Source organism: Podarcis vaucheri, assembly GCF_965113315.1.
Source record: "Podarcis vaucheri genome assembly, chromosome: Z".
Taxonomy (NCBI): Eukaryota; Metazoa; Chordata; class Lepidosauria; order Squamata; family Lacertidae; genus Podarcis; species Podarcis vaucheri.
In genome coordinates this window covers 21,767,569-21,792,351 of record NC_138758.1, presented here as the reverse complement: position 1 = coordinate 21,792,351, position 24,783 = coordinate 21,767,569, and the positions used below count along the sequence as shown (strand labels likewise).

Sequence of the window (24,783 nt, the reverse complement as noted above, 5' to 3'; positions counted from 1 at the left end):
TGATTCTGCTTCCAAAAACTGGGAGCCTCCCTCTTGAATTCCTGGCCAGGCTTTCAGGCTCCTGCTCTGCCCATGAGGAAGACAGAGGGAGGAAGGCATCCAGGTTTGTGAGGTTGTGGGAACTCGCATCCAAAAAGAACCTGCAGGCACGGAAGGAGAATTGAGAGGAGATCCCATCTTCCCCCCACCCCGTAATTAAAACTGAAATGGTTGGTGTGTAAAAGCCAATTTTTGTAAGGTCACGAATTTAAGCCGCACTTTAACTTTTCATGGTCGGAATTTGGGGGGAAAGTGTGGCTTATATTCAAGCCCATGCGGTAACATCAGAGCGGTTTACAACAATTGCACATAAAACCATGTAATAAAAACCAAATAAAAAAAAGTTAAAATCAGAAATCAGCTGTTATAGAAAGATGCCTGCATAGGCCTGGCAGAATAGAAAAGTTATCAGCAGGCATTTAAAAGTTGGCATAGAAAGTGCCCACTAAATCTCTACTGGCAGAGTATTCTATAATACTGGGCCATTGGCACTGCAAACTCAGTTTTTTGTTGTCACCAATTTGGGGAATTTCCAGCTACATTCTTACAGATGATATCAGTGATCAAGCTGGGATATAAGGGTTCAGGTAGTTCCTGGGGTATCCTGGATCTAAATTGTTCGGGAATTTTAAATTTAATACAAGGGCCTTGAACCTGGTTGTAGATGGGCAGCCAACGCAGAATAGTGCTGCTGTTGTTGTTGGCTAGATGCCCCCATCAGCAATCTGGCTTCTGCATTCTGCTCCAGCAGGAGCTTCGGAAGTGGGTCCAAGGGCAGCCCCACATACAGCACATTGCAGTAATCCAGCCTTGGGGCATGTGGTGTTGAGAAATCAGGTAAGCAACACAACTCTGTTCACCTACAGCTACTCCTTCTTTCCCTTCCCTCTGTCAACCACACATTTAAACATTAGGGCTGTTCCTCTGGATCAATACAGTGTCGGATCTGGATCAGGGCCACCCCAAAGTGCAAGATCAGGGGGTCCACGGACAGTTTTGATAAGAATACCCACTTCTGACTACTAGTCACTGGGAATCGCATGTTGGTGCTTATGTCCAGCCTACAGGTTTCCCACAAGCATCTAAGTTGGCCACTGCAAGGACAGGTTGGCCTCATCCAGGAGGGTTTTTCTTATGCAGAGGCTGATTCCAGGACAGTCCTTGTGAGCATCATGCCATGTGCCCCACTCTTGCACTGCCTCTTCTTGAGTGTTGTCAGAAGACTCCAGTGCATTTGTTCCTAACTTTCTCTTCATCTCGTTTTATTTATTTAATAGGAAATGTAAATTACCTTGCTGAAGAGGCAGAGAGACAAAACAATCTCTGTCTTGGATTATGCACACGTCTTCAGGGGCCCCGCTGTGTTGTTTAAATGAAACAACTTTTTTATTATTAAAAAAAAAATCCTTTTCACTCTAATTAACATTGGGTGAACTGAAGAAATACTGGCGCTGTGATTACGTAAATGCTTGTCCTTATTGTCAGCTTAATACATTTATTTACAGGACCCGTGTGTGCGTTTGGTGGATTGCCACTGTGTGGTTGTTCAAATGAACAAGAAGCACTTGCTGTTCGTTTTTAGCGTGGCAATCAGAGCTTTATTAAGATTTCGTTATAAGCATGCAATGGGAAGCTCGTTCAGCCAGCACACAACTTGCCTATGTCTCCCAAGAGTTGTTGTTAAGATCATTCCTCATTTGACCAGATATTGAAACCTGCCCTTGATTACTGTAGCTTTTCTTGCATTTATTTACTTATTATTTGTACTTATATCCCATCAAATGGTCCCAAGGGATATATATATATATATATATATATATATATATATATATATATTTGCTTTCGTAGATTTTCACGGGTACAGGAATGCAGGTTTTGGTGTCTTCGGGTGTCTTCCCGTGTAAGAGTCGGGGTGTCTGTGCGACGTTTCGACGAGGTCTCACTCGTCATCTTCAGGCTGGTGCTTTCGGCTTCTTGTTACTGGTTCCAGTAACAAGAAGCCGAAAGCACCAGCCTGAAGATGACGAGTGAGACCTCGTCGAAACGTCGCACAGACACCCCGACTCTTACACGGGAAGACACCCGAAGACACCAAAACCATATATATATATATATATATATATATATATATATATATATATTCATTCAATTAAAACAGGTTCAAATGATCATTAAAATCATACAGTAAAACCATGAAGCAAAGCAAGAACAAAATTAAGAAAAAGGCAATACAGAACAGTGATGTAAGTGGTAGCCATAGATGTGGGTAACAAGATGCTTCTTGAGTGATAGTTGAAAAGCACACATTGATGTTGTGAGATGCACCATCAGAAGGGAGGTCATTCCACAAATGGACCCATCAAGGTGAGGAAAGAGGATTGCAGTCCTAGTGCTCAGATGTAGGACCCAATGTCCTACCAACAAACCCTGGCTGGCTCTATTATTAAGCAGAATGAATGGACGTCTGAGGCAACTGGTTTGGGGTCACATATTTGGTCGCTATTTAATGTATTTGTTTATTTTTGTATCCTTGCTTCCAGGCAGAGGCATTTGTGGCGCTTTCTGTCTCAGGTGCTAAATAACTTGGCCAGCCATGTACACTGTGCGTCTGGTGGGGTGGAGGGGGGCAGATGTTGTTGCTATTAGCTGTTCTGCCTCATGCAGAAAAATGTACTGAGTTGGCCTTGACAACTAGAACTGGCTGGCTGGATTGATGTTCCCCTTCCCACTAGCCAAAGGGAATGGTGCTGATCCTCATAGGAGGAACATGTAGATGTCATGACCGAGATATAGGTCATTGTCGTGAGGAGGCCATTCCCACTGGTATCACTGCAGAAAACATAATGTCTGCTCCAGTTTATAGGATTACAATAAAACAATTAACCATGGAGCAATCCAATGAATGCAGAGATGGGAAAGGCATTCAGTTCACATTTTAAGGCAAACCTACTTAATTCACACTTTTCTGAAATAATACGCAAACCTAAATAGAACCATCTCCTGAAATTTGCCCTTCTCTGAATCCTGCCATGCAGTTCTCCAGCCAAGTAATGTGTACTGCATTATATTAGGAAAAATTGGCTTGCAAAAGTATATTATGGAAAATGTGCATTTTAGGAGAAATTTGCAGTAAAATGCTGATGAGCTTTCAAAAGGACATCAGTCACAAACTGATGTGGAAATGAGGAGAACTGAAACAAGAGAAACCAAAACAAATGTAAGAGTTCCCCATCCCTGCTCAGATGTAAATGTCATTGAGTTCAGTGAGACTTACTCCCAAGTAACAGTGAACAGGACTGCAGCTTCAGTAGTAGTATTTTTAATTGTCATCATATGACAAGCTTTCTATCCTGCTTTAAAAAAAAAAAAAACCCTTCAGAGAAAAAACCCAACAAAATGCATTCATCCTCTCTGTTTGACCAGAAATGTACTGAGTCATTGCTATTTCTGCTCAGCAGCCCTCCAGTCCAAAAGCTGCAGGAAGTAGAGAGGAGGCAAAAGAAGTTTCTCAGTCACAGCTGGGTCCCCTCCACCAGCCCCTCAGGCTGCTGACCCTTAAAGAATGCTGGCTGTAGCCAAATTAGCAGCAAGCTAGCACTTTTGCTTCCCACTGCTGTTAACACCAAAAAGGCAGGCAAAGGAAAGAGAAATCTCAGGCAGCCTGGGAATGCACATGACTGCAGTTGTGTCCCTTTAATCAAACCACAGGCCAGAAGCCACCTGCTTTGCAGATTTGATCCATGATTTCAAAGCAGCTTCTGTTGCTCGAGTGGAATATGTGGATGTCGGGGAACCTAAGAATGTCCAGGCTCCATCACATGATCCAAAGTTCAGGTCAGATGCTGTGAGCCCATCCCAGGATGCTCCAGTTCTGAACTCTGAAAAGCCTCCCCGCTAACCACCATGGCAATGTCTTGGTCTTATGCAACCATTGCTTGACCTAGCACAGAGATGGGGAACCTTTCACCTTCCTAGAAGATGCAGCACCACTAAACCGAGGCACCTGCGGTGATGGTGCTGTAACACAACAAAGATCAGGCTCTCCATTCCTCTGGCTGCCATGGAGTAGGCTGGGGGTCCTTTTCAGCCAAATGGCCACATTCCTTTCTAGGCTACCTTCTGAGGGCCCAATGCCAGCAGAAAGCGAGGCCAGAAGAGGCACGGCACAAATGTTGATTTTACCTTTGTACACTAGGCCTGTTTCTACACACACTCAGAATAACATTCAGATAAGCAGGAAGCATGATCAGAGTTCAAGTGACATGCTCTTGCCAGGCAAGAACACTCAAGTAGGGTGCAAAGCAGGCCCAGAGAGAGGTGTGCTCTGGGGAAAGTCCCAAAGGCCAGACAGAGGGGACTGGAGGGGCCCACAGCCCTCATGTAGGTAATAAGATTTCTGGGCTCCAGCACGAGAGTCTAGGATTGGAAACTCTGATTCTTTACAAGAGACATAAGCATTCTCAGAGGACCAGTATCCAATTTCTAATGCGTTGTGATCCTGCTTCAAAAACAAATCCAGGTAATTTCAGAAAGGCAAGATCTTGGAAGGCGAGGAACATATATGTCAGTTGTTAAGTATAATTGTTTAATGTACATTGAAATGGGAAATAACTCCAAAGTGTCTATACGTATACTGTGAAGCACGGCATGGGAATTTCCATTGAAGCTAAAGAAGAGTTGAAGAGAGAACCTAACATTAATCATTAAGGGGGGCTGTATCTCTGTGCCTCACTCACAAGGGGATGAGCTCAGAATCACACAAAAAGGATTGTATTACAAGTCTATGCATATGCTAATCTGTGGGTTTCCATCATGGGTGGAATGGATCTTCGTTCTCAAGCTACTGAAGGGAATGGAAATACTAATCTCTCTTCAGGAAGCTGGAATGGATAAGAGACAGAGCTTTGGTTTTTAGCTCCGGATGCAATATGTTTTGTAAAGTGCCTTATACCTGGACAAGTACACAAATTATGCATCTATCTGAATGTAAATTTGTTTGTTTCAAGTTGTTTTAAAGTTAAGTTCTGCAGTAAAACTTGTGAAGCATATGACTGAACTGGGGAAAAAATATTTCAAAGAAGAGTCCATTTTTATTCATCTGATTTGCTTCCATATGCACAATATTAATATCTTCAATATTCACATATTTATTTGCTAGAGGCTCTCAGGACCATCTGACCTGTTCTGCCTAGATGGGGATTAAAGTGTATGAATGCCACATGCAAATCATCATGCATGTGACAATTCGAGTGATGGTTTTATGAATCCAAAAAAAGATCACTGGTGTTTTCTACACACGCATTACAAAATGAACAAAATGTTTCCACCATATTTTTTTGCAGAAGCATGTGTTTTGTTGTGTCTACCTGTATGATCTCTTTGTTTTATTCGAGGCTTACACTTCCTGCATGGATGTGCTCTCCAAGTAGGGAAAAACACTGTGTTCGAAACTGTTCATGGATACATTCTCATTTTCCAAATGATTAGACCTTTCAGCAGTCTGTTAGCCAAGCATACCCATTTCTTTACTTGGAAGTTTGCAGAGAGAGAGAGAGAGAAAAATCCTGCTCCCCACACACAAAAAGAAAAAGAAAAGATTCGTGTTATTCCAGTTTCGTGACATGCAGTAAACCTTTGCCTCAGCAGGCTTTTGTCCAGTCAGAAGGGCAGCTGTGTGCTGATTGTAAAAAATGAGGTTGAGCATTGAAACTGACAGATTCCAGATGGGTCAGATCAGCGGTTCCAGAAACAAGGGAGAGAAAACACCCTGGCAGGATTGTACAAAAACTTTTAGTAACCTTATGGGCAGTTTGAAATAGGATCATTCAGGCCAAAGCTTGTGCATGTAATCTTGGATTTCTTAAACAAAACTCCAGAAGATTCTTCACTTCTCCACATTTCAACGACTTTGCAAATTCTTTTTTCTTTTAAGTCCTCGTGAAAATTTATCAGCATTTTAGTGCAAATTTCTTCTAATGTACCTGCTTGAATGCTGTTCTGCAACTTCAGTAATAAAGTGAACAGTGGTGTTCTGCCTATTATTTATATATTTGCAAAGCAATTTTACCTAAAATCCCTATTTTTCCACAGCGGTTTTCACTAGTGTATTTTTGTATGTCACTAACATTTGCATTTTAATGCACACTTTACCCAGGCAACGTGCATTTTTGTATATATTGAATGGCTGGAGAACTGCATTCCAAAATTCAAAAATGTATGAATTTCAAGGGATGCTTATATTTTGGTTTGGACTTTGTATTGGAAAGTGTGAATTATGTAGATTTGCCTTTAGACTGAACTGAATCTAATCCCCACCCCTACATAGTGGGATGTGGCATTTCTTCCACCTAATACTCTCCCTTCATTAGTGGCACACCTTGGTAATATGGCGCCCTGCAAGAGGCCAAAATATGACAACCCCTGCCCGCTAGCCCATGTGGCACCTTCCCAAAGCTGGGTAAGGAAGACACCAGGCTTTGGGAAGCAGGCACCAGGCTCTGGCATAGTCCTAAAGCCCCTTGTCTCCTTCCCAAAACTAGGCAAGTACTAACTAGGTTTTGGGAAGAAGGCTGGAGGACTCTGTCAGAGCCCTCACTAGGCTTTGGGAAGGAGGCAGAAAGAAATCCCCTTGGCCTCTGCATCCTGTGTGGGGGAACCACTTGTGTTGCCCTAAATCTGTCTCTGTCTCGGAGGGCATTCTGTCCAGAGTTCCATTCCAATGTTTGCAGTACAGATAAAGCCTTTAGAAACAAGCTTGCCATTTTTGCATTACACTGAATTAGCCTCGAGAATACAAATGATCTGAAATGTTTAAGAGGGATCAACTTAGAGACTTTCATTTTGGGAAGCATGAAAAGCCATCTATTTCAACACCATTGGTGTTGCAACTTCAGTAATAGCTTTCCCTTGGACAAGCACCAATTTGCAGATATTTATTATAACTGAACTCTTAATTACTTGAGGGGCAGAAAGGCGCAAGATGCTCATATTAGGAAGGATTCTGCTATAAATAGCCAGAGACTCAGACAGAGAGAATTTGCTAGAATGAAAAGGAGAGAGCCGAACCATGTTGGAGGATTTATCTGTATGTTTGTTTCACTTATTTCCCTGTATATCTTCTTGTTTAGAAAGGTCTGCAAATGTGGCTGCATGGGGCCTCCCACTAGGATGGATGAGAAAATAGAAATGTTTACATTTAAAGGCGAACTTACCTAATTCACACATTACAAAACAATATGTGGACTGAAACACAGCCATCTCTGAATCTTGTAATGTAGATCTCCAGCCAACAAGTATACCAAAAAGCATGCATATATTAGGGAAGATTGCTTTGCAAAAATGTGTTCATTGGGGGAAATGCATACAAATGTGTGCTTATTAGGAAAAATGGACACTAATATGCTGAAGAAAAATATGAACTAATCTGGAAATGTGGCGAACTGAATTTAAGAATGGAAAAAAACAAAACTGAAGGAAACCAAAATTGTCAGAATTGCCTTTCCCTGTCTCCAATTCAGGTTTACCTGGTCAAATCTGCTTAGGTTCACAGTAGAACTGTGTTGGGATGCTTGCAAAATTCTCCACATCCAAAACTCCCTGTGGATTTTGGAGTTCCAAACTGACTAGTCCCCTTTCCAAAATAGAACCAATGCTTTAGGAATCCTCCAGTAATCTGGCTTGTTTTTGTTTTTAATTTCTGGCTCTTATATAGAACAATTTCCCACACTCTATGTGTTCCTCATGTGTGCATCACGGTAAAACCCTGCAAAAGGGCAATCTGTGCCATCATATATATGTATAGTTCTGTCAAAATTAGTTTGGTAGGAGTACATACTGCACATGAAGTAAAACACCACACCAAAAAGAATTGTGAAGCAATTATATATAGGTTTGCATTAGGATTGCTTTCTTGTAGGGTTTTACTAACATATACATGCAAAAGAACTGAAAGCCACAACAAACTGACCACACTCTGTGGAATTAACTTCAGGAATACTAGTGAAACTGGAATTCAGGAGTGGGACAGAGGCTTAAGAGGAAGCAAACTCATGGTGCAATACAAGAGGGAGTTGAAGAAATTTACTCAATGGAAAGCTGCCTTATGCTGAGTCAGACCTTTGGTTCATCTAGCTCTGTATTGACCATGACAAGTATGGGAAACCTTTGGCTCTCCAGATGTTACTGAACTGCAATTCTCATCAACCCTGGCAATTGGCTGTGCTTGATGGGACTGATGAGAGTTGTAGTTCAGCAACATCAAGAGGGCCAAAGGTTCCCCACACCTGATCTGTGGTGGCTTGCAGAGGTCATCCAAGGTTTCAGGTGGAGGACATTACTATCCCTCTGTGAAAATGCCAGGGTCTGAAACTTTGCATAAAGGACGATGCTGTATCACTGAACTATGACACTTCTAATTCCTACAGAAGAGCCATAGTTCATTAGTAGAGCATATTATTTACACCTAGAGGTTCCAAGGTTCAAACTGTAGCATCTCCAGGCAGGACTTGGAAACCTGTCAGAGTAGAGAGTGCTGAATTAGATAGACCAGTGGGTCTGATTCAGTACCAATGCAGCTTTCCACGTTCCTAACTATGTCAGATTGGCTTCAATTCTTTCTGGAGACACTTGTTTTCCACCTTCTCATTCCCAACCCCCAGCCCCTAATGCTAGCATTAATAGAGATCAGCTAATCAGCTTTGAGGATTGCTAAAGCAGATGCTTTCCCATGAACCAGTTACATTTTCTTAGGCTGATCTCCCTCTCCGCCAAGCTTTTCTTAAAGCTAGCATTTTGAGCAGACTTTTCCCTGATTTCGCAATCTTCTTTACAGACCAAATCAACGCACGTTGTATTAAATAGCTCAGAAGACTTTGAATGACCCTGTTCTTCTTTGATTTGGGGGAGCCATTGTTTGTGTGGCTCTTACTGAGCAGGTCTAAGAACTACCTACTTATTCATTGATCCGTCTTCGGATCAACGTCTGTGTGTAAGAGAGACGTGCTAGGTGAATAAGCCCCATGCTCAGGCAGGCAAGTAAATCAGGCAGTCACTGAGCAAATAAACCATATTTATTATTCATTCAGATTGTATTTGTCTGAAGTTATAGACTCTTCCTTTCCCCTCAATCTCTCTGCAGGTATGTGAGTTCTGCCACTGAGCGACAAGGAGGCACATCCATGAGGAAGGTAATTCCTTGCTAAATGACTGTCCTATCCTAAGAGAAATCATTCATTGCTATGTGTTGATAATATAGAGTTGTCTCTAAATTTGTGTCTATGCTGGTGGGCACATCTGACAATCCAGTGTTATGTGTGTTGTTTTTCAAGTAAAGGCTAATGTAGATTTTTCCCCCCCCAGCTTATCACCCTGCAATGTACTTCTGAAATGATGGATTTGTAAGCCATGCCATTCCTTGAGTATATAAGAAATGCTTAGCTGTATTACTTGCACCAGAGAGCAATCAAGCGAAGCTTTTTGTTCCCAACAGCGAAAACTTTTGAAGAATGGGCAGAATGGGCAGTATCCAATGCACTTGTTCCATTAGCATGATAATTTGCCCTTGTGCAATTCAATTTTCCCCCTTCTTCTCCATCCACGCCCTGCACCCTCCTCATATCTGCTCCAGGAGGCTTGGGGGAAACCCAGAACAGATTTAGGTGGCATGCTGCAGTGTGGAGAGGGGCAAAAGTCTGGTTGTGCAGGCATAAATCATTTTGTAATTGAACAAGTTACTTAGTGATGCATTGGATACAAGCCCATGGGTATAGCAGCTCCCTTTTTGTTTGTCCCCATTATCTGTTAATCAGAGATATTCTGCTTCTGAATACTGCTTCTGATGGGTGTGTGGGGAATTAGGGGTGGTACCTCTGGTGGGGGACACGTGTTCCTTCTGAGGTAGTTGGTCCACCTTTGGTCCCCAGTGTGCACTCAGCTCTCAGCTGTGGCTCCTGGATGTTGTCAGTGTGCCACAGCAGCCACACCCCAGGAAACTGCTTCAATAGGCTGTCTAAACCAGGTAAGGGTAGCAGCTAGGTCTCAAACTCTCGGTGATTTTGGGAATTTCCCTGCACGTGAAGACAGGCTCTGGCAGATTGAGCGGACAAGACCAATAGTGGGTTCAACGGTCACGAAGGCACGTGCCATAGAGAGAAGTGAGGGGCAGATGTGGATTGTCAGCCTGGGAAGGTAACCTTTCTAGGAGCAGGTAAACTCTGATCTTAAACCTCTGCTGCCTTATAGGACATCTCCAGGAGAAGAAGATGTTATGGAGTAAACCCTAAGCAAATCTAGAGTGGAGTCCCTAAGACAGTTGGATGGCACCTTGTATGCCTCCTTTGGGCAACTCCTGCAGCCAAACTGGTGCCAGATGTATTGGTTTCCTTTCCTTTGGACCACATCAGTGAGGCCGAGGGGAGGGGTCTTGTTATCTGGGCAGGCTAGGACCTTCATACACACTGTCCAGGCTTGCGCCCCAAGGAGGTCACTTCAGTGCTGTTAGCACAGTGCTTTGACTTCACCCCCAGAGGTGCATTGTCTATTGAGATAGATGGATGCTAACTGCTTCTGAACATGGAAGCTCCATTCTGCTGGCACACCTTAACAGATGTGGCATGCATCAGAATGGGTGCAGTGTGTCCTCCCTCCTAAAATAAAAGCTGCTGTTCAGAGATCTGGCCATCCATTCCCTCTGAGCTGCACATTCCACACTCTGCCCAATTCTGTGTTTTCCCCCCTGTGTTTTTCTTTTCTTTTCCAACTGTCATTCTACATTCTAAAGCCACCAGTATGGCTGTGCACTGGATTCACTCCCAATCCCAAACTGAATCAGGCCAATTTGAGAGGGTCCAGGCTTGGCAGAAGCCAAGTGGAGCAGCCCTGGGTTGCTGTGGGTTGGGTCAGGCTTCCCAGAGCAATTTTTTGAACTTCTACAAACCTCAGAGTTCATTCAACTATATAGTGGTACATCTGGATACGAACAGGATCCGTACCGGAGCCCCATTCGCATCCTGAAGTAAACGTAAGATGCGTTTGCGCATGTGGGGATCGTGTTTTGCCGCTTCCGTGCATGCGCGTGAGGTCATTTTGAGCACATGCACGAGCGGCGAAACCCGGAAGTAACGTGCTCCATTACTTCTGGGTCGCCACGGAGCACAACCCGAAAATATTCATCTCGAAGCTACTGCAACCCGAGGTATGACTGTACTAGTATTCCCCACCACCACTTGTTTCTCAGTGGCCCCATGTTGGTTAAAATCCTGATGACACCTACAACCTGAGTTTGCTGTAAGAAGGAATGTGTTTCTTTTTCTGGTTAATTGTGAGCTGCATGCTCCCTCTTGCTCCCCGTCTCCCCCAATCTACTGCCAACAGTAGGTTAGTCTGAGTTAGAGCATCAGGAATCAGAAAAAAATATATTTCTGCCTGTTCCTATCATTGCACCATTCAGGATTCTTCAAATTTCTGTTTCTTCCTAGTAATCCATGTTTCCCACCCACCCCCATACAAAGTTCCCTAACCCAGAACTTCCCAAACTTGGGTCTCTAGCTGTTGTTGGACTACAAATCCCACCATCCCTAGATAGCAGGACCAGTAGTTGGGGATGATGGGGGTTGTAGTCCAACAACAGCTGGCAACCCAAGTTTGGGAAACCCTACCCTAACTTAAGATTTATTTGCATGGGCGCTCCACCCCCATCTCCTGATTGTCTCCCTTTTCCATATCCTCTCCAGATCTGCACAATCCCTTTTGAGAGGAAATGCCCCAAGCTGTATCTAGTAGATGTACCTAATGGGAATTGTATTCATTGTGGAGGGGAAAGGTTTGCTAGGTAGAAGGAAAGCAGTGCTGTAGCCAAGTCTGGGCAGCATCTTGTGGTATGGCTCCTGTTTCTCCACCTCATCTCTCCTATACCATATACTCGGAGGCTCACATATCCTCGACTGCATTCAGTTCTTCCCTCAAATCACAGGGTGAGGTCCAATGCAGGGGGAGCAGACTCCTGTTCATGTGGCAGAGTTCCAGACCTGCACCCTACATGCCACTAAAATCTTTCCTGGAGAGTAGGGAGACTCTTTTTTGCTGTGACTAGGGACATAACCAGGGACCAGGAGTCCCCTTCATCAGGTGATGGAAGCAAGGACTCCAAACCTGAAAGGGAAAGGCACTGCAGGGGCAGTCAACAAGAAACTGCTCCCCAATGACCCTGTGGGACCGGTGACCCCCCAGCCTGAGGATGTTGCACTGATTCCACAGTCCCATGGAAGACCTGTCCCTTCCCCACCCTGTTACAGTAGGAGACTACTAGGGAAGGGTGGGCCCCTTTAAGTAGAGCAGCCTCTTGCAGCACAGGTGTTTGCAGTGATTAGGCTGCTGCTGATCCTTCTGCTGCAAAAGGGCACTAATTCAGCTTGTTTCTTTCCGGGGTAACTTCAGTTTGCTGCATTCCCTAGCTTGCCAGGCCACAGAGCAGGTCAAGAGGATGAGTAGAGCAAATGTAAGTCCTACTTGTGCAATCAAATTTCCATTGTTCAAGCGGATGCCACCCATGGGATCCATCTCCAGTGCAGCATGTCCAGCACCAAGGGGTGGCCAAGGCATAGTTCTGCAGTTAGGACCACTTGGCATGGAAGGAGAGAGGAGCACTTAACTTCCAATGTGTCCTCTCTCCTGTTCCTGGCTGAGGAACTTCTCACGTACTATGCAATATTGCCTGGATAAAAATAGAGGGGGAAATTGTATATCTGCAGTCCTATGTATGCATGTGGTAGCAAATTCCATAGTTTAACAATGACTGTGTGGTGGCCTGCTTCTTTTTGTCTCTGCAGAACCTCCTGCCATTCTACTTTGTTGAATGGCTCTGGGTCCTGGTTTTATGAGAGAGGAGAATATTATCTATCTCTCTCTCTCTCTCTCTCTCTCTCTCTCTCTCCCCCCCCCCCCCATTTTCCCTGACAGTAGATTCAGCTGGTTGTACTTCTAATAGAAGAGCTGCAATTCAAACCCACATTCAGCCACATTTTACTCTCTGGCGAGGCGGCAAAGGAGTTTGAAGGGAAAGGGTGCTGCCATTTTGTGTCCACATATATGCTTTTGCCTGGAGATGGTGCACTTGAGCTATGGGAGATATTCTCCCCTTGCTCCTCAGGTTTAAGTTCTAGAGATCTGGACAAGGGATCTGGAACTGAAAGGAACTCCACTGTGTGTGTTTGTGCACTAGTGGGATGTTTTAAAAGCATCAACGGTGCCTCTTTATGCAGCAAAATAGAGTTTGTGGTTTACCAAGGACAGAAACCCCGAAGTAGGGCTTGCCTCGGTTGAGTGTCAGGAAGAATGAGGCACCCTCCAGCCCAGCACCCTCATTCCATTACTGCAAGGATTTATGATAGTGCAACATAACCTTTCCCCCCCTTCTCCGTCCCATATGCAACCTGCACCCTCCACAAATCTGCTGCAGAGCGTGGGGGGGGGACCCTCAGAACAAATGGAGGGGGCTGTAAAAGGAGGAGAGGGGAGGAGTTTCATTGTGTAAAGGTTAATTGTTGCATTAAGAGAGCAAGAGATTTAGCACTGCTTTGGATACAAGCCCCAAAGCCGACAAAAAGCTGGATCCATCAATTTAAAACAGTGCAGCTGTTTAAGATGACCATTCTGCCAGATCTCTCCCCCTTGCTTTTTGGATTGGCTTTGCTGAGGCATTTCCCTGTGGTTACCCTGGGTATCTAATCCAGCCCCTTGAATATGCACGTCCAGATGCTGTTGGGAAGAGTCAGAGCAAGGGGGGGGGAGTGTTCATGAGATGTTATTGCTGCTTGCCAGGAGTCTGCTAAGAGTTTTATGGGGTTCCCCCCCCCCTTCCTCTGGGCTATTCTTCATGGAGTGAACGTGGGGTAATTAGCTGAACCGCCAAATACTCTGAACAGAAGGCCTGGCAGTTCCATTGGCTTTGCAGTGCACGTCTTGCATTTTAAACTCCATTCTAAGTAATCGAGAGCAACATTGTGTAGCAAAGTGCGCAATTAGGTAGGCATTCAGGATTTCAAACAAGGCACAAACTTTGAGCGCAGCTGCTGATAGCATTCATTTTCTTCAGACTTGATTTGTGTGGCTTTTGACAGGGGATGAGTAATCTCTTGCATCCGAGAGTAAATTTTGTCATTTATAGATGCAGATTCAGCTTCCAGACAGATAATAGGTTGTGCTACTGCTTGCTTTTTTTAAGTTACAGCTTAGGAAGTGATCCGTTAAGATTCCGTAAACATTGCCTGTAGGTCTAAACTACTTGGGAAACTTATTGGAGTCAGTGGAGGGTTTTATGAAGGAATCAAACTATTGGTTAAGAAGATTTTAAAGACTGTAACAAATGAACTGTTTTCATTAGGTCAGCAAGTGCTTGATAGATTTAAGCCAAATTCTGAATTGAGCAAGAAATAGAAAGCTCTTAATTTCAGCCAGTCACTCTCTTCTGGGGGAGATGAGGTAAGCAAAGATCTCTTTAATCCCCTTTATTCCAGGACTAATGGGACACTGGTGGTGCTGTGGGTTAAACCACAGAGCCTTGGACTTGCCGATCAGAAGGTCGGCGGTTTGAATCCCTGCAACGGGGTGAGCTCCCATTGCTTGGTCCCTGCTCCTGCCAACCTAGCAGTTTGAAAGCACGTCAAAGTACAAGTAGATAAATAGGTACTGCTCCGGTGGGAGGGTAAACAGTGTTTCCATGCGCTGCTCTGGTTTGCCAGAAGTGGCTTAGTCATGCTGGCCACATGACCCGGAAGCTGTACCCAGGCTCCCTCGGCCAATAAACTGAGATGAGCACTGCAACCCCACAGTTGGTCAGGACTGGACCTAATGGTCAGGGGTCCCTTTACCTTTACCTTTACTCCTGTAATGGGAAGCAGCTGGTTCTTCACCTGAAGTTGCAGGGAACGGGTTTATAGAGCAAAACTGCAAGTCACATTGAAATCCATTATTATAAGTCCCTATTTAAAAACAGAGAGAGCAAGAAAATGCAACTGCAGATAGGGATGAACAAATCAGTCAGTTTTGATTGCTTGCCATTTCTCATTTTTTCCAATCTTTAGTATAGTTTTCCACATTTCTACAGCAGTTTGCAAAGCCTTTTTTTTTTTTTTAATTCCCCATGAAAAGTCATCAGCGAATTTCTCCGAATATACACGTTTGTATTCAGTTTCCCCCTAATACACACATTTTTTTGCAAAGTAATGTCCCTAACAAGGTGTATTTTTAAATAGTATCTGCATTTTTATACACACTTCACCTAAATACATGCATTTTTGTGGGTATTACTTGGCTGGTGAACTGCACTGCAAAGGTTTGAGAAGCACAAATTTAAAAGGATGGCTAAGTTTCTAATCACATGTTGTTTAGAATAGTGTGAATTATGTAGATTTGCCTTTAAGTGCGAAATGAATCAAATCTTCCCCATCATTAGCTGCAGGAGGGAGATGCAACTTTGCTTATAGCAGCAAGGTATGGATGTTTCTACACCATGAGAGGCTGTGAGCATCATTGCGCGGACAGGCGGAGTCCCCAGATCCCGAGCGCCCCCCCTCCCGTCATGTGGAATAACGACTCAAGACAACGTGCTATGGGATTAAATTGGCCACAACTTTATTAAATTTCAAATGTGGGTAGACCTTGGCTCAGGCATTGGGCGTTCTCCCTCCCCGGTCCCCAGCCGGGGACCTAGGGAGCATCAGGGTTATCCAGTGTTTGTGTGGGGGATGGGCCGGCTCTGGAGAACATATGTTCAAGCAGAGATGGCCGCCCCCGTTACGCCGCCACCGCAGAGGAGAGCAATGACGACCTTTTGGCATACGGTCAAAGCCTCCCTTCAGAAACCCCTTTAACGGGGAACCCTGGTATTGCTGCTGCAAAGAGGAAGATGGACAAAAGGATTCCGCCCAAGGCCTGATACCGCCAAAGTTGTGATATTTTGCTACGGGAAAGGCGAAACCTGCCAATGCAGGGAAATTCCTTTCCGGCCCTTAACAGCGACCTTAACGTAGCAGCGCCCGCATACCTGTGAAGAAAAGTTAACCTGCAAAATAAGGCATTAACTGAGGGTGGGTAGGGTGGGAGAAGCTCTGGAGCCAAGTGAGGATACCCAGGTAAGATCCTCCCTCTATTTTGTGGGCAGGTAATCCCTCCCCTACCTGGCCTGATCTCTTTGGCAACGCTTCCCCCAGGTGGGATTGGACAACTGACTGGGGTAGGCGGAGACCTCCAGGGATCCCACCTGAGGGAAGGCAAAGCCAAGCCTATGCTGATGGAGCCGCTCCAGATCCAGGGGCTGCACGCATCCACGCAAAGGTCGCCCCCCCCCCGTTTTATGCGGGGAGCAGTCATTGTGGAAATGTTTTAGTGTAGAAACAGCACAGGAAAGGGCTCAAACACAGTGCAGACATTAATTCGTTCCCTTGCCCTGTGCCTAGATTTAACAATGTCAGGGGGGAAATGCTAAGCACATCTATGTCCTTGAGTGGCTTACTCCAGAACAGTCCGAGCTCAGCTCATTGATATCTGTAGAACTTCAATGAATGGTTTTCAGAATTGCACGAAGAACGTATCAGAATAATAATAAAAAAGCTTTGCCATTCTTGCTGTGCATACTGAGTTATGATTATGCGATTTGATAGAGGCACTGTAGGAAATTGTGAAGCCTGTGGATAAGAGATTGACAAATAATGTTTATTTATTTATTTTCTTTCCTCTTAGCCCCTTATGAATTACTATCTTCCTTAGCTGCCTCAGCCAAACATTGCGAGACATTAAAAATCATCACTTATCTGATCATAAGGGAAGATTGTGTGTCACGTTCATTGGCTTTCTCTGTGCTTGTTTTGCATTTGGGACTTCTGTGCATCACTTTCAGCTGCATCTAAGTTTTCCCCGCAAAGCAATTACTAGCAGGTGTGAGGGCAGCATTTTCCTTAGGATGGCAGTGTGTCTGGAAACGGGGAATAACCCTTTGTACTACTCCCCACTGCGGTCCTGATGAAAACCATGCAGCTTGCGTGTGACTGCTGCTAAATGACACCCACACCATACATTGAAAGTACCATGATGCAACTTCAGTAGTCATGTCTTCCCCCAAGGAACTCTGGGGACTGGCATGTGCTAGGGGTACTGTGAGTTGTTAGGAGACCTATTCCTCTCACAGAACTGCAATTCCCAGAGCTCCCTGGGAAGAGGAATTGACTGATAAACCATTCTGGCAATCTGTGCCCTCCAGATGTTTTGGACTATAACTCACACCATTCTCAGTCTTGTGTTCAGCACATTTCTATACCAGCTTGCTTTAAAAAAGGGTCCTCATGAAAATTAGTTAGGATTTTACTATTCATTTATTCTAATATACACATTTTTGCAAGCAATATTCCCTACTATTTTTGAATGTTATTTTCACTAATGTGTGTATTGCCCAGTTTCCCCTAATATTTGCTCAAAAACATTCGGGCTTTTGAAATATGGCAACCCTACCATTGCCTGCTGGCCAACACAGAGTCTCTCACCCCTCAAAGAATAGGGGCCACCACCTCCTTGCTGAGATAGTCTAGCATCTTCTGTTGATGGTTCCCAGAACGGGTCTTTCTAGTTAGATCTGAGTGGCCATGGTGAGTGTGAAAGGAGCACAGTAGAGAAAATGCTCCTTGAAATATTGGGGACCCAGGTTGGCCATGACAGGGATGGCTAAGCTGCAGCCTTCCAGATGTTGCTGACATACAACTCCAGTCAACCCTGACCATTGGCTGTCCTGGCTGGGACTGATGGGAGTTGTAGCTCAGCAGCCTAAGCTGCCCTTGATTTAGGATTTTAAAGCTGACAAGAAAAATAGTCTGGCAGCCATGAAGATGTCTCAAAAGATGGCTCATTACAGCTTAGACCCATCAGTAATCAAATACACATTTTCTGTTGAGCAATGCAAGAGAAAAGTTGTAAAGCAAGCATTTGAGGTGCAAAATGGGTGCTCCGTCACTTTGGGAAATTCCAGCTAAATGTCATAACAGCAACATGTCCCCTCTATGACTGGCCCATACCCAGCAGAGTACTTAGCATACTTATTTTTCCAGCCCTAGTCCATTTACGTAGTTCTCTATGTGGGAGAGGGGAGAGGAGTAAATGATGCCAGTGGAACTAAACCGTGTGTGAACCAAAACCACACACTCAACATCCTGCATTGGAGGCACTGATAACGTACTACTTGCTGTGGTTTAGAAGGAGCCATAAAGTAGACTGTTCTATCTCGCATTCAGATACACACCCCTTCCTGTTTTCTAGAGCAGTTTGATACCGTGAGTTCTTTTATGCCAGTATGAAGCTAGATTATACTGAATTCAGACCATTGGCCCACCTAGTTTATTACAATTGTTGCAAGTTATTTTCCCTAACATAATGGATTTATGTATGTTACTTTCACTAACATATATCCTTTCCCCTAATAAATGCACTTTTATGCATATTGATTGGTTGGAAAACTGCATTGCCAAATTCAGAGAAGTGTGGATTTTGAAGGACAGCTGAGTTTTAGTTTGCACATTGGTTCAGTATTGTGAATTAGGTAGCTTCTCATTAAAATGCAAACGAAACTGAATGTCTCTTCCACACCTACTGACAGTTAGCAACTCTCCGAGGTGTGGTCTTTCAGTGTTCTGCTATTTGAGCTCCAGTAGCTGGAGGTGCAAGAAATGGGACCACGTATGTCCAAGGCATATGCCCTTCCCTTGCATAATGACCATCATGCTGTACTGTACAGTGGTTGCTTTTTAAAATAATTTCCCATGCATTTTCCTAACTCACAGCTCAATGAACTTGCTTAGACTCCTCTATCATCCCCAGAAAGTCCTCCTTAATTATGTTCCCTTGAACAATATAATTCAGTGTGCAGGAAGGAAAACAAGAAGAATGAGGCTGATTGACTCCTATTTTTAGACATACTAATCCCTTCTGCTTTCTCTGATCTCTTTTGCTGGCCTGTTCACCATCATCTTCAGAGTCTTTTACAACAAACCAGAGAGGGGTGTGCCTTTGTTCCTTTGAATAGAAATCCTTCAATTGGTTCCAATAGAGCTTATTTTTTCTTGGGTACAAATCTTTTACACCACAAGGAAACCATCTCACAGATGTTCCAAATGTTGCATTTACTTTGGATAATTCCACTTTCAAGTGTTCTTACTTGCCAAAGTTGGAAAGGGAGCTGTGTTGGGCTGTACCATGAAATCCCTTTGAACTGGTCTTTTCCATGAATGTATTGTGAACCGCCAACTTGTATAAGTTGCACAGATCTGCAGTTAACCAAAAAGGCAGATAGAATTTGGAGCAGGCTCTCATCCCCCAGATGTCACATAGAAGGATGTGCATTTTCAAAGTACACTCAAAAGTGGTGTACATGATTTTATGATCACGGTTATTCTGTGATAGGTTAGTCTAAGAGAGAGAGACTGGCCCAGAATGACCTAGTGATTTGAATCCTAGTTTCCTGTGTCTTAGTGCAATGCTCTAGCCACTACATCACACTAGTTGATCTGAAACTGTCTCATACTGAGTCAGGCCACTGGGCCATCTTAATCTCAAGGTTGCATTTGAGCCCCATGTTGGGCAAAAGATTCCTGCATTGCAGGGGGGTTGGACTAGATGACCCTCATGATCCCTTCCAACTCTACAATTCTATGGCTCTGTGATCTGGCAGCAGCATTCCAGAGTCCCGGGCAGAGGAGGTCTTTCCCGATCCTTCTGAGTTCATTTAACTAGAAAGGCTGGACATGGCTTCAGGTAATTGCATACAATTTCTACCCTGGACCCTTCCTTTCCAACGCCATATAAAACTTAAGTTATTTAAAAGCATTTATGAACCACCCACCCACCACTGGCACATTGGAAGCTTGCCCAGAAAGGCATAAACACAAAAAAGGCTCCCCACTCCTTTCATAGTAACTGCTTTCCTCCAAATCCTCTGAGGCTAAGGTGGTCACCTGAGTGATGTGCTTCCTGAGCCATTTCCATAACACACTGCGGTTCAGTGACTCAGGCGTGACAGTCATGCTACGCTCATGTTTCTGAGGTTGTTCAGTCATATCCCACCATTGCTGTTACTAAAGCGGGGGTCGGGAGAGGGATGGGGGGCGCAAATCTGATTCACTTCACATCTAAATGTGAACCTGCATAATTAACACTGTCCAATACAATATTAGAATCAAAACAACAGGTCTTTGGGGTCTTGGATAAAAGTTTTCTTTCCATTTCTTGCTTCCTGATCACTTTCTAACTGGATTACTCAATGCATTCAGAGCTGATGCTCTACCACTGAATTATGACCATTTTTCATAGCAGCAATGGAAGAGGGTTGGTTGTGTTGGTGCCCCTCTTGTGGGCTTCCCAAAGGCATCTGTGGGGAGTTGGGTACTGGACTGGATGGGCCTTCATTCTAACCCAGCAGGGCTCTTCCTGTGTCGGTTCTGCAGGCACTGTGCACATTTTCCTCTGTGTGTGTCTGTTTGTGTGTGTGTGTGGCTTGTGGCTCTGCAGTCTGAAAAATGAGTTAATTCATGAGCTCTTGATAAGGTTGGATGTGATTGTCTACGTCCTCCTGCTGTCTGATTTTGATTTATTCAAAATAATTCCTGCTCATGGAAATTTACTGCATTGTGTAGGGTGCACTCAAACAGATTGCAGGGCGGTCGCTGCTGCTTATTGATTCTGCTGCAATGTGGAAGCTTCCACTGGGGGGGGGAATGAAATCAGCTTTCTTCTAGCCCTTTGTGGTTGCAAACTTCACTTTGAAACTAGAAAAGCAGGTAGAAAACACGAGTTGGTTTAAAATTGACGAAGGCACACATTGCACAGGACATAATGAAAAACGGCATGTAGCCGGGCCGATCCACTCATCCATGGTGCCCTGTTGAAAGTCACAGGCAAAGGCCTTGGAAAACCAGTGCATGCTTGCTACCTCCCCAAGGCCATCTCTTTGTGGTGTGCATGTGTTCTGATTTCTCTCTCTTTCTGGATACTATTAGCACAATTCCACAAAGCTCTCATACATAGATTTATTGAAGATTATTAAGACACGTGTAGAAATATTACTCACATTCCAATAGGCTGTTCTATGGCTCTGAATGAAGATGGTTAGAAGCTTTTTATGAAGTTCTCTGTGGAGTTCTGAAAGGACGAAATGAGTTCGCTCTCATGCATAGATTTATTGAAGATTATTAAGACACGTGTAGAAATATTACTCACATTCCAATAGGCTGTTCTGTGGCTCTGAATGAAGATGGTTAGAAGCTTTTTATGAAGTTCTCTGTGGAGTTCTGTAAGGACGAAGTGAGTTCACCGAATAATAATAATAATAATAATAATAATTTATTATTTATACCCCGCCCATCTGGCTGGGCCTCCCCAGCCACTCTGGGCGGCTTCCATAAAAACCAAAAATACAATAAAATATCACACGTTAAAAACTTCCCTGAACAGGGCTGCCTTAAGATGTCTCCTGAATGTCAGGTAGTTGTTTATCGCCTTGACATCTGCTGGAAGGGTGTTCCACAGGGCGGGCGCCACTACCGAGAAGGCCCTCTGCCTGGTTCCCTGTAGCTTTGCTTCTCGCAGTGAGGGAACCGCCAGAAGGCCCTCGGCGCTGGACCTCAGCGTCCGGGCAGACTGATGGGGGTGGAGACGCTCCTTCAGGTATACTGGACCGAGGCCGTTTAGGGCTTTAAAGGTCAGCACCAACACTTTGAATTGTGCTCGGAAACGTACTGGGAGCCAATGCAGGTCTTTCAAGACCGGTGTTATATGGTCTCGGCGGCCGCTCCCAGTCACCAGTCTAGCTGCCGCATTCTGGATTAGTTGTAGTTTCCGAGTCACCTTCAAAGGTAGCCCCACGTAGAGTGCATTGCAGTAGTCCAAGCGGGAGATAACCAGAGCATGCACCACTCTGGCGAGACAGTCCGCAGGCAGATAGGGTCTCAGCCTACGTACCAGATGGAGCTGGTAAACAGCTGCCCTGGACACAGATTTGACCTGTGCCTCCATGGACAGCTGTGAGTCCAAAATGACTCCCAGGCTGCGCACCTGGTCCTTCAGGGGCACAGTTACCCCATTCAGGACCAGGGAATCCTCCACACCTGCCCGCCTCCTGTCCCCCAAAAACAGTACTTCTGTCTTGTCAGGATTCAACCTCAATCTGTTAGCCGCCATCCATCCTCCAACCGCCTCCAGACAAACCGAAGGGTTTGCCGTGACTAGACTGCCACTAGATTACAAAGGAGGAAGAGGAGGTATTGTCCTGCTCTCTGGCAGAGCCAGCAGAAAGTAGAATATTGCTGTGCCTACATTTCCCAACCTGCCTTGGGGTCTAAAAAGGGGGGAATGCACTACCTTTCCTTAAAGGGGCAGCATTGGTATTCCTTCTACCTAATACTAATACAGTGGTACCTCGGGATGCTAACAGGATCCGTTCCGGAGCCCCGTTCGCATGCAGAAGCAAACGTAACTAGCACTGGCATGTCTGCGTGTGCGCGCGTCGCTTTTTGCCACTTCTGTGCATGCACGTGACGTCATTTTGAGCGTCTGCGCATGCGCGAGCGACGAAACCCGGAAGTAACACGCTCCGTTACTTCCAGGTTGCCGCGGAGCACAACTCGGACACGTTCAACATGAAGCATATTCAACCCGAGGTATGACTGTACAGTACAGTGGTACCTCGGGTTACAGATGCTTCAGGTTACAGACGCTTCAGGTTACAGACTCCACTAACCCAGAAATAGAACTTCGGGGTAAGAACTTTACTTCAGGATGAGAACAGAAATCGTGCTCCGGAGGCGTGGTGGCAGCTGGAGGCCCCTTAGCTAAAGTGGTGCTTCAGGTTAAGAACAGTTTCAGGTTAAGAACGGACCTCCAGAACGAATTAAGTTCTTAACCCGAAGTACCACTGTACATAGATTTGCTATCACTAAATAACTGAACCCTGTGGGGGCAGAACAGCATTTCTTGCCACACAGTTGGCTTCCCACTGGAAACAAGACGTTCTTGTCTCTTTTATCTGTTCATAGACCAGTTTACTATTCAAAGGATCTCAAACTGGTTTGCATCCATAATAAGACCATATCGATAAATTAACATAAAAAATACATTAAAAAATTATCTATATCCTGTGCATACTCAAACAGCACCACCTTCAGGGCTCACTGGGTGGAACCAGTCCTGTCATGGTCTGAATGATTTACTGCAGAATGAAAAGGTACAAATCCCATGTGATTCAAGTTATTCCATCTATTATATATTCACGACTGCAGTTTTAGGGTGCAAATCTAGTACTAGTCTACACATGTAGCAGAATGCGATGATTGGAATCATGAGGTGATAGATTGGGTTGTACCATTTCATCCTACAGGTGTGGATACCAATTTTTAATCCCCCCTTTCAAAAAACTAAATGCTCCAAGACACACCAGGGGAAAATAGGTACTACCTAGTCCATTTGGTGTTTGTGACAGTTTCCAATTGCAGGAGGGCTCCCCACTCCCACTCCCCAAGGGCAATTTGAAAATATAGCCCACCTCCTGTAGTGGTACAGTCCATTTTGCAACCTCAGCATTCTACCACCTCATTCTACTGTGTGCCTGCTGTGTGTGTAGACCAGGCTAAGCATATGCTCTGAAGTGCTCTGGGAGTGGTTTGCAATAGCTCCACTCTGAAAGTTTCTCTTGCATTTTTCTCTTACCTTTCTCCATCAGGTAGCAATAAAAGAAATTGCTTTCAAAAATTATGAAAGGGGACAGGTTTTTTAAAAAAAGAATAATTGAAATTTTCATGGGTGGGGTGCAGAATTTTTGTCATGCTTACCATACTTCTGTAGGGTGTTGTTTGTGAATGACCTTCCTAGCTTTCTAAAAATCATCTCACCAGCAGCCTGCACTTTACAGCCTTCCTGGTTGCCCTCCCTTCATCTAAGCCAAGATGAAAACAACGGGAAGTAGCTGTTTCAGGTCGGGAAGTGCAGGCACCCAAGGAGGCTGCAGAGTGTTATAGAAGTGCTTCCTGAAAATAAAAGTGTATATCCCACTTGTGGCCCTGGCCACTTAGCAACAATAAGAGATTACTCAAAACTCCACACCCACCAGAATTCTAATAGAAGTGTCCTGATACTGAGGCAGGCAAATTGAAGGTTCTTTCATGCAGAAGGGGGGCGGGACTTTAGAGAAACTGGAGGTCAGATTTTAGCACAGCTCCAGGTTGGAAAGCGCATTCACTGCATTCTGAGGTGTTTCTGTGCAGGGCAGCAAACTGGTCTCTTCCTTCTAATACGTGTAGCCCAGAAGGCTTATGGGGGCACTTGAGGATCCTGTAGCCAAGCAAGTAGCAGGCAGTGTCGTGGTTGCAAGACCTCAGATACCTCTGAGTGATCTCAATGGAGGGATAATAACTTCGGATTATTCCTCCCAGGCTTCACTACCTTGGAATACGAGCAGCATTTCATAAAGGGAGAGTCCTCTGACTTGGAGCTGAGCACTTTGTTGCTTTACTGTTACTTCATGCCCATTGTGCTCCCTGAAACAATGAATAGTAGTTGTGAAGTGGGAGGTGCTTGGTGTGATAGATTCCTTGGGGGAGGGGTATCATTCTTCGTAGGGTCATCTGTATAGGTCCTGGCTCATGAGCCTCAGGTTCTAGTTAAGGGCTAGGAGATATTTTTCAGATTGGGGACCACATTGCCTTCTGGGCAGCCTTTTGG

At 44.7% G+C, this 24,783-nt stretch overlaps 1 protein-coding gene across 4 annotated transcripts in view; it reads left to right on the top strand.

The window, feature by feature from the left end:
- LOC309524077 (connector enhancer of kinase suppressor of ras 2-like) overlaps positions 1 to 24,783 on the top strand; it is a 320,117-nt gene that overhangs the window by 256,504 nt on the left and 38,830 nt on the right. For all 4 annotated transcript variants that reach the window (XM_082208459.1, XM_082208458.1, XM_082208457.1 and 1 more), the window contains one exon: positions 9,176 to 9,224. In XM_082208459.1, the coding sequence (XP_082064585.1) occupies positions 9,176 to 9,224 (49 nt within the window). The remainder of the gene's footprint in view (positions 1 to 9,175; positions 9,225 to 24,783) is intronic.